This window comes from Etheostoma cragini, chromosome 17 (genome assembly GCF_013103735.1).
Source record: "Etheostoma cragini isolate CJK2018 chromosome 17, CSU_Ecrag_1.0, whole genome shotgun sequence".
NCBI classification, from domain to species: Eukaryota; Metazoa; Chordata; class Actinopteri; order Perciformes; family Percidae; genus Etheostoma; species Etheostoma cragini.
In genome coordinates, this window is record NC_048423.1 from 5,510,258 (window position 1) to 5,520,257 (window position 10,000).

Here is a 10,000-nt window from a genome sequence, read left to right on the forward strand (position 1 = left end):
TAATATTTTTTTTGGCCTAGCAAACATTGTACTTTCTTTCACATGCTGTTGCAACAACTAGTTATGTTAGAAAAACTAGTGTGTGTGTGTAAAGCTGTCTGTCCACTTGTGCAAGCTCATATTAGTTGACAGCCACTGTCTTGGCCTCTTAGCTTGTCTGGTTTGCCGTGTGTCTTACCTTTCTGACATCCTGTCCCTGCTGTCCCCCCCAGCTCTAGTCTATTTGATATTTGTCATAAAATAGCAGCTTTACAGGAAAAAAATAGCTCTGAATGGAATAGAAAGAGCAGAAGAGATTGAAGAGAAAGGGAATAAAGTGTGTTTATGTGTTACAGTGGCACATTTAAAAGAAAATGTTAAATAAAATCACATGACTAGTGCAGTTTTCTTGCAAAAATCTTTGCTTTAGAAAAAAAACTAAACAAATAATTTATTTATTTGCACTACATCTGTTGAATGGATGTAGAAAATGTTTCCAGAATGCAAGTTGCAAAAGTGATATTGAACAACATGAACTGCTGTCAGATTTAGAAAATGTTTTTTTTTAGCCCTTGTTGTAGTGTTCCTTTATGTTGGCTTTGTGTCCTTCTGTGTCCACTCTCTGTGGGTTTTCTAGAACTGTTTTTTCCCTTGTGTTTGGGGCACTGTAGCTCACATGTTGGGTAAAAACAAAGTATCTTGCTTTTCTTCCTAGTTACACAATTTTGTCCTTACTGTTTCCTCTCTCTCTTTTCTGTCCTCAGATCACCAGAAACTGGAGAGGGAGGCAAGAATCTGTCGTCTGCTGAAACATTCAAACATAGGTGAGTCATTTTTTAGAGTTAAGTGGATTAAGGGAACGGCTGTGTTAATTCAGAACAATGGGAAAAGAAGTAGAAAGCATGGGGTTTTCAGTTGTAGTAGTGGCTGTGACACACAGCTCATGGAGGCAGTTAAGGTGCTTTAAAACCATTAAAACTGCAATTTGTGTCAAAATTCTCACTCGTTCTCAGAGTCATAACTGTGATACACTCATTTTTAGATTCAGTATGGCTTACACTTTCTAAGGATATTATTACTATATGTCCATTGTGCATTAATCTGCTAAGACATCAAGGAAGAAAAGACTTTTTATAATATTATACTAATATCAAAGTAATTAATCCATAGTTGTCTGCACCACCATGTGTGCATTTCATACTGCCAATATGCCAAAATGTCCCTGTTGCAATAGATTGTCAGGCCTCTTGAGAAAGAAGGAGATGACAAAGTAACTTTGTAGCAGAACTGACAAGTGCCTTATCATACAGTTGTGTTCTGCCCAGTGCGGGCTGCACACACACACACACACACACACACACACACACACACACACACACACACACACACACACACACATATAAAACATGTACCTTGAATAAAGTATCTATCTATCTATCTAGACACACACAATTTTTCTCTCTCTCAGGGTATGATACCAGCATTTTTGGTATGGTTTCAGATATTTCCTCTTTCTTCTCCGTCCCACCTGATTCCTGCTTCATCATTGTCTATTCTTCCTTTCTTTTCCTCCCCCGGCTGCTATTTTCTTATCCTATTCTCAAGGGGAGAGCTTGTCAAGTTTTCTATTCTCTGAATATAAGCCATCTGAAGCAAGAAGAGAGTAATATTTAACATTTTCAGACGTAATTTAAAGCACCTTCACACAGCTTGACACAAGCAGGTTTTTATATCTAACTGAACACCCTGAGCTACTGGTTAAATAAAGCTGTTGGTTAAAGTTTTCTTTGTTAGCAAAAATCTCTCCTGAAAATGTATGAAAAAATATGCTGATTGATGTTCCATACCTGCTTTTGTGCTTCTTTAACAGAGAAACAACCTAAAAGGAAATTATCAGTATCACATTCAATATAAATGATTAAACTATGGCAACCATTCTGTCAACTTTTTCATCCGGATTCCTGGTTGCCAACAGGCCAGGTGGCACTCAGGCTTTAGAATCCTACTGTTGCGCCCTGGATGGATAAGTTCAGTGTTTGTTATGATTGTGTAATAAAATACCATAACAGTATTATGCTGAGGTGCATGTGTGGTTCTTGTGCTTTGTTCCCACTGGCCAGTGATCAATAATGTAATGATCGTCATATCAACAATAAGTTATCATTTAAAGGTTACAAAATACACAAAATACAATGTAGGTTAACTTCAATTGTCGCACGTTATTTGCAGAAGCACAACATAAGTATTTTTGTTTATTTAATTAAAACATAAGTAAATTATTTGAATTATGAACAATAACACAATTATATGTTGCTTTTGCTTCACCTGTCCTTATTCAACAATTGGTAAAACTAATTACAATGCGTTAGAAGTTTCCATAAGGTCGTCTTACCTAATGAACTGATTTCTAATCGAAGTCTCTCTCTCTCTGTTTCTTTCTCCGTCACTAGTACGACTCCATGACAGCATCTCCGAGGAAGGCTTCCATTACCTTGTCTTTGACCTGTAAGTAAATCCCATTGAGAGACACACACACACACACACACACACGTCACAGGTTCGACCCAGAGTATTGCTCCAGTATGAATTGCTTCAATTGCTTTACATTATATCACCTTTTACACTTAGCTGCCATGATAGAAAGCTTCTACTCTTAAATTGAACCCTATTTTATTAGTAATTGCACCAAGGTATTTAACAATGAGAGTTTGTGACTACAACTTCACTATGGTAATTTGTTACCATGTTTTTCCGAAATGTAATGTGCATTCACTGTACTGTCACTGCTCACCATGCTTAGCCCACAAGAAAAGATTACTGAAAAAGTTAAGAGGGGCGAGCTTCCGTTTTCATAGTATGTGCCACTTGTGTAACATGCACCATAGCCTCTCAAGGAAATGTTTGGACTGTCCCATGAAAAGAAATAGCATTTTTTAAATATAAAGTTATTTACAAACAACTGTATTTTTTGATTAAAGTTGCAGCTAAATTACTTTACAGGTACCGTCATCTTGCCGCACATTTATCTTTGAAATATTTTCATTAATTGACATGTGATACATTACTATCAGATTGTGTTCGGTAGAATTCCACATATAATTGTTTAGGTTTAAAAACCCTGCTGAATAGGTTTTGCTTAAAGTTTCATGTCAAGCTTGTGTTTACTTTGGTGAAACAATCCATCAGTTTTGTGTATGAGGTGCAACAAAACCAGACGTGCAAGTTTTGAAGGTGGTATTATAAGAAACCAGTTAAGTGGCCTCTTAAAGCACCACATTCTACACATGGACACAGAACATGTTGGATCTATGAGGACATGTCACCACAACATCAACATAAAAACCTTTAGCAAGTGTAAATTAAAGGACCAGTGTGGAGGATTTAGAAGAATATAATAATCATTATGTATTTCTTTCTGTATAATCACCTGAAACTAAGAAGCTTTAGATGAGCCCTTCACATCTTCTTGGAGCGCTCCTCTTCCACAGAGCTCAGCATGTTGCAAGACCATGTTTCTACATTAGCCCACAACAGACCAACCAAGCCTTAAAGAGGGCATTTCCAATGTTTACGTTACCTAACACTGCTCATCCAAAACATAATGCCAGAGGAAAAAAAGCCAAACTAGTATTTTTTTTCATTTGTAATAGCAATTTCATTTGTTTCAGTTGTTTTTGTGATCAGAAAGAGAAATAACCTATTCTCTGTTTTGTCTGTGCGTCTGTCTGCAGCGTCACTGGAGGAGAGCTGTTTGAGGACATTGTTGCTAGAGAGTATTACAGCGAGGCGGATGCCAGGTACAGGGTTTTCATGCTAACGTGTGCACATGTTATATAGTGAATGCTTTGTGTCACTAGTACATTTTGGTGGTAAAATTCTAGACTGCCAAAGCAGTGATGTTGGGTCATGAAAGCATAAAATGCTTTACCATTTAAATCTGTGTTAATGTTCTTGCTTTAGTAGCAGAAGCCATGCTTGTGGTCTATGGCAGTTCTCTTGAGGTTTTTTATTTTAGACGGTGTGACTCAGGGCTTTTAAATTTAATTCCATTAATAAATAATGACAAAGCTGTCTTAGGTTTTGAAACATTATTTAGGGCCTGTTGTCAGACTTTGCAGTTGGTTTTTGCACTGCAGCACATAACTTGCCTGGAGTATGCAGGCTAAACCTCATCTAATGCTCTAGCAGATTTTGGTGGCATTGCAAAACCCAATTACATAAATGATGCTTGGTTCTGCTACACGGCTAGCAAAGCATGGGCAAGTTTGTTAAAGGGCTGCTAGGTAAACGTACCTGGCAGTCAATGAATCTCCACCTACAACTACCATAACAAAGGCAAGACAATATGTAGTGGTGACCACAAGTCAATATGAAAATATTTGTATTTACAAAAGGGAGGCTGGGAGAAAAGATTTGGGATTAGTCTATAGAATGGACAATTACATTTGGGATTAGTTATCTTCTGATATCAATCTGTAGGGGTCTTACACCAAAGGCTCCTTTAGAGTTAGAAAGAAAAAAGAAGAAAAAGGCAATATAAGGTGAAGAATATTTAAGACAGGGCAAGAGAGAACCGTGTGGGGGTGTACAATGATAAAGTGAGTAAGGGCAGCAGAAAAATAGTCTGATGGGCACTACAGTGTATTAGCTGTAGAAACGTGGAGGAGACTCGCATATGGAATCAAGATGAAGCATTTTGGGCATGTCAGGAACATTTATTTTGATTCTGTCTCTTAGAGAGAGGACAGCACTCTCCCAAAAACTATCTTTGTGCACCCTCCTGTTTCTGACCCTGACTTCACCTCTACTAATCAATTCACTTTCAACTGAATTTACTTCAAACAAAATAATTTTATTTTGAACTGCTCATCGGACCAGCAAAATTATTGACACATAAGATTAGGACAATCTTATAAAAGTAACCCCCTCCCTCCTGCCTCAACAACACACACACTGCCCTCTCCACTTCCTTACACACATTTATTCACATAATAATGCACCAAACAAATCTCCCAGCCCCACTTATGCTCCTCTGCAACTACTGTACATGCACATTGCAAATAGTGTTGAAGTGACTCTTCACAAACTATAGGTGCATCTGTGAGTCTCACAGGGCTCTTGGTCATGCGTGAGTCATAAATATACCTGTTTTGATTTGTGGACGGTGTCATAATGGCCGAGAATAAATGATCTCATGTTGCAAGTTGCAGCTGGCATATTGGCAATTTGGCAAAAAAAGCCTGTGGTTGCATGGCTTTACTTACATACATTTAGCATTTAGCAACACGTACATTAGGGTTCGTCAGCCGTACTGTAAGGCAGAGTGAGAATTTGATATTGTTTAAATGGAGATTACGGCTTGTATTTTCTGACGATCTCTCATGGACGACATTCATGGTGTTGTACTGTTGTTAAAATGAAAAAAAGAGAGCTCAAAACCTGCTTCCTTTCTCACCTCCGTACACCCGGCCAATCAGGGCGTGAAGTGGGTGTGAGTGTCACATTGTCTGTTTCGGAAAGTTACAGATATGGTCAGACGAAGCCCCCGCACTTGTAAATTGGTCATCTTTCTTTGTCTGTCTTGTGTCTCAGCATGTGTTCTCTTCCCAGTTCATAATTCATCTCAGTGTTTTTGACCTTGCTGGTCACAGTTGAGCATAAATTTGCTTGTATTTATGTTATTGGATTTTAGAGAGACTCTTATTTGCTTTACCTTCCATGTCCTATGAATTCACCATTCAAAATGTACTGGAAGGACCAATGATGACAACGCGTTTTTACTCTACTTTAGTCTGCACTCAATTGTCATCTAATTAAGCTTTTGGGAATTGACAGATGTCTTCTCTGTTTCTCATCCTTGTCTCCTGCAGCCACTGTATCAATCAGATCCTGGAGAGTGTCAGTCACATCCACCAGCATGACATTGTCCACAGGGACCTCAAGGTGAGTTGTCATATACCAGTGGTGAATATTTTCTAGTTGTTCTACTATTAACACACTCACACAGACGTCAGTGTGACGTTGAGAACAACTGAAGGAGAGAGCATCATCCGTCCCTCCTTTCCACCTGCTTTCTCTTTTCCCCTCTTCCCCTACGTTGTACCAATCCCCTTTTCCCAATACCCCCCTCTTTTTTTATTTCCTTTTGTTGTACTCTATTTTCCTCTCTCTATCTCCCCTCCTGCACTGCTGAGGAGTGACGAAAGCAGACCAGCTGCTATTAATAGCACGTTGGTGGATGAGATGACGAAAAGTGACGATTTCCCTCGCAGACTGTCTGTTCACCTCTAACAGAAACTAACAGCACATTGACCTCCTCATCTGTGGGTAATAATAATTAGGTGAATGGAGACAGCAAAACATGCCAGGATTAATATTTTTTTTATTGCCACCTTTATTGGTGTACTTAACAATCTGGTCTATTACTTTTATGTGACAAAGCAAGGTGAAACCATTACTCTAGGGAAAGTAGACGAACCAAATTGGATAATGAACAATCTGGTTTTGTGTGTGAGTGGCGTTAATGGATCTTTAGCTTGCACATAAATATCAGTATCAAATAAACTCAAAAAGGGAAGAGTTTTAAAAAGATGATAACAATGATCGATGATGAGGACAGTAACTAATAACCGGTTAACTTTATTTGTTAATGCACAGTTCTTTTTTTGTGAATAACTTTTTATTGTTTTTAATTTAACAAGTAAATAAATAGTGAAAAAATAACCTGACCTCTATCCCCAACCCTACCCACCCCCTCAACCCTGGAACTCTGTAAAACTCTTACAGGACATGAGAGACCACGTTTTAACAAAAATAAAATGCACTTACAGGTAGTGATTACAGCAATTCCTTAATCTTATCTGCCATTGTTTGCCACACTAGAGTAGTATCAGCTCCAGCATTGTGCATTCCTGTCACTGACAGCTCCGTTAATGTACAATTCCGTTTATACGTCTTCAAACTGCATCTGTGCTGCATCGTTCTGTGCAGGCAAAGAGCGTTCAGACCCACCAAAATGTATTTTACATTGTAGTAGAGCTCCTGAAGTTTCCAAAAATACCAAATATGTATGAATTTGGAGAAGATTTCGATAAATTCCTCTAAAAGACATCTGAAATATTTCCATAGTTATGTTGCCATTGCATTTAGCAAATTATTTTGCCTGAATCAGCTCTTTTAAACCCACTGAAGACTACCTGCCAAGCCCTAAGTGACAGACAGACAAAGTTAGGGACTAAATGAATGCTAATGTTGCTTCATATCTGCTGGATATGTAAATAGGCAACTATTTTCTAACACGTTAGTAATAGCCACCACAACTTTATAAATTGTTTAATGTAAATGTTGTATTTACAACAGTTGCCATTGCCCACAAATTGCCAAAAATAACAATCAGTTGTTGCTGTTTTAAGGCATCAGTTTCTCTGTAAAAGATTCTTGGTTCTTAAACAATTCCTCCAATGTTACCTCTAAAAAGAAAGCAACATCTTTTTTCTTTCCAAGAACTTCCTGCAGATAAAGCTGCCAAAAGTGACCTCACACGTATCATGTTTGCCTCCCTGTCATAAAAGGAGGGCCACTTGCTGCAGGGAAAACTAGAGAGAAAAGAGTTGAGTGCTGGTGGCAGGCTGAGTTGTCATGGTAACTCTTGAGTGAGGTCACCCGGCTGCTGCAGCGCCAGCGCTCATTATGCCACCTCCCATCTATATATCTGTCTCTCTTTTCTTCTGTTTCTTTCAATCCAGCTCTCTGTCCCTCTGCAGTTCCCCTTTTTCACTCTTTCCTATTGTTTTAGGTCTTCTCGATATAGGGGGGAAATGGGAGGAAGGAGGGATGGATAAGTAGATAACTTAATGGAGAGGAGAGACTGACAGCTAAGAAGAAATCGACTATAAGCACAAAGACAGTGTCTGACATCTGTCTATCTGTCAGCATTTCAAGTGATGAGGACGGCTAACCACCGCAACAAACTTTGCCCTCAAGACACACACAACACACATCTGTCCTACCAGTTGGAACTTGTACTATGGAAGATAGGGTCACCACATTTGTAAAGTTTATAGACCCCATTTATACCCGGTAGAAGTTTAAAGCTGAAAATGATGGCAGGGGATCACTATATTATGAAAAAAAACAACTGTAGAGCTATAATAATTAACTGGCCTCGCATCAAATTACACTTGACCTGAACCCGCAGCTCATCCAGTCATGCAGACATTTCCTAAAGGAGGGTACATGGTTATCTCTTTGCCCTTAATTAAATGTATTTTATTTTCCCCTGTTTACTCTTCTTGTAACTGTGCTACAATGTATTTTGTGCTATGAAAAATGCAGGGAGTTTATCCAAGGACACTTTTAACGTTTTCTTACTAAAGGACTTGTCCTTCTGTATTTACATGAAAATTGAAGACCTTTGGGGTTTTTTGAGTATGGGAAAGAAAAAAAAAAATTGTGATTTGGTATGTGTCTGTGTGCCCTTTTTGATATTACATTGATTATAGTTGCAACCTGAGTGAATATATTTAATCCTAAAGAACTATTTATCTTTCTGTGTTGTAGCCAGAGAACCTGCTCCTGGCCAGTAAGATGAAGGGAGCAGCTGTGAAACTTGCAGATTTTGGTCTAGCTATCGAGGTGCAGGGGGACCAACAAGCATGGTTTGGTAAGAAAGAACCCTCTGCTAACAGCTTAAATGTTTAACCTCCTTGTATGTATTTATTCAACAGTGTTCACTTTCAGCATCAGTGTTTGCTTCAGCAGGAAAATCCTAATCACTGCGTATGGATGTATAAGTAATTAAATTAGTGGCAAGCTTATTATGATAATAATAATATTCGGTATTGTTGTTCCTGTATAAGACAAATATGTCAATAAGAGCATACATTTAAGAAAAAGTATTAAGTAGTTTAAAGAACTGTCAAAAACAATTTCGTGTGTGTGTTGAAGACAATCTTGTAAAATTGACGCATTTTAAACAACTATGTGGTGTTTATAGTTTAGTTACATTAAGGTATTATTGTGAATACTAGTCTTACAAAACAGCAATAGATAGAGGATGGCACTAAAATGTTTTATGTAGTTAAAACCTTAAAAAACGAAACTGGACAAGAGGAAGATGTGGAGCTCAAACCATGCGGTAATCAGAAAGACTGATGTATATCATTATCATTATCATAACAATAGCCATTTTCAGAGAAATCAAGATAAAGGATGTTAGTATTTCCACAGGTTTTGCAGGAACTCCAGGATATCTGTCCCCAGAGGTGCTGAGAAAGGACCCGTACGGCAAGCCAGTGGACATATGGGCATGTGGTCAGTTAATCTAGTTTCTGTCTGTTTGTATGCTGCTGAATTAATGCTCTCACAGATATCTGTTTAAATATCTAGGACAATTATGCCTCTGAAACTGCTTTCTACACACTTTTTATATACAGTATGTTCATATAGATTTTGTGTGTGTGTCAGGTGTGATCCTGTACATCTTGTTGGTGGGCTACCCTCCCTTCTGGGATGAGGACCAGCACAAACTGTACCAACAAATCAAGGCCGGTGCATATGACGTGAGTCCTTCTCATGTTCTTGTAGTTGCCTCCCTCAACATTCGTACTTGTGAGCTCTATGTGTTGTTTGTGTGCAGAGGTTCAATGCAATTTGCCTGGAAACATGAACGGAATAATTCAGTGTAGTGTTGTGGAAGTGTACAGAATACTGAATCAAGACAACAGGTAATTATGGATAAAGTTTTTGAGTGTAAATTGGGAACAAGGGTAACTAGAAAAAGGGTAGGCTTTCCTTTGCCACTGAGGTGAAGGCCACTATTTGAGAATTTACAGGACAGTTGATCCATTATTAATATAATAATATTTATTAGTGCAGCTTAAATAAATGCCCTTCTTTTATGGGACTCATACTTTCAGGCTCATCCCAGGTTGGCTGACTGAGTCTGTATTTCTCACACGGGATCCATGATGAGAGTTACAGTCCGCAGAGTCTGTTAGAGAGCACCATCTGTGTTGATTCA

At 38.4% G+C, this 10,000-nt stretch overlaps 1 protein-coding gene across 50 annotated transcripts in view; it reads left to right on the forward strand.

The window, feature by feature from the left end:
* camk2g2 (calcium/calmodulin-dependent protein kinase (CaM kinase) II gamma 2) overlaps positions 1 to 10,000 on the forward strand; it is a 55,344-nt gene that overhangs the window by 20,023 nt on the left and 25,321 nt on the right. For all 50 annotated transcript variants that reach the window (XM_034897743.1, XM_034897741.1, XM_034897756.1 and 47 more), the window contains exons 3-9: positions 744 to 803; positions 2,430 to 2,484; positions 3,711 to 3,776; positions 5,850 to 5,922; positions 8,539 to 8,641; positions 9,208 to 9,291; positions 9,445 to 9,539. In XM_034897743.1, coding sequence (XP_034753634.1) covers positions 744 to 803; positions 2,430 to 2,484; positions 3,711 to 3,776; positions 5,850 to 5,922; positions 8,539 to 8,641; positions 9,208 to 9,291; positions 9,445 to 9,539 — 536 coding nt within the window. The remainder of the gene's footprint in view (positions 1 to 743; positions 804 to 2,429; positions 2,485 to 3,710; positions 3,777 to 5,849; positions 5,923 to 8,538; positions 8,642 to 9,207; positions 9,292 to 9,444; positions 9,540 to 10,000) is intronic.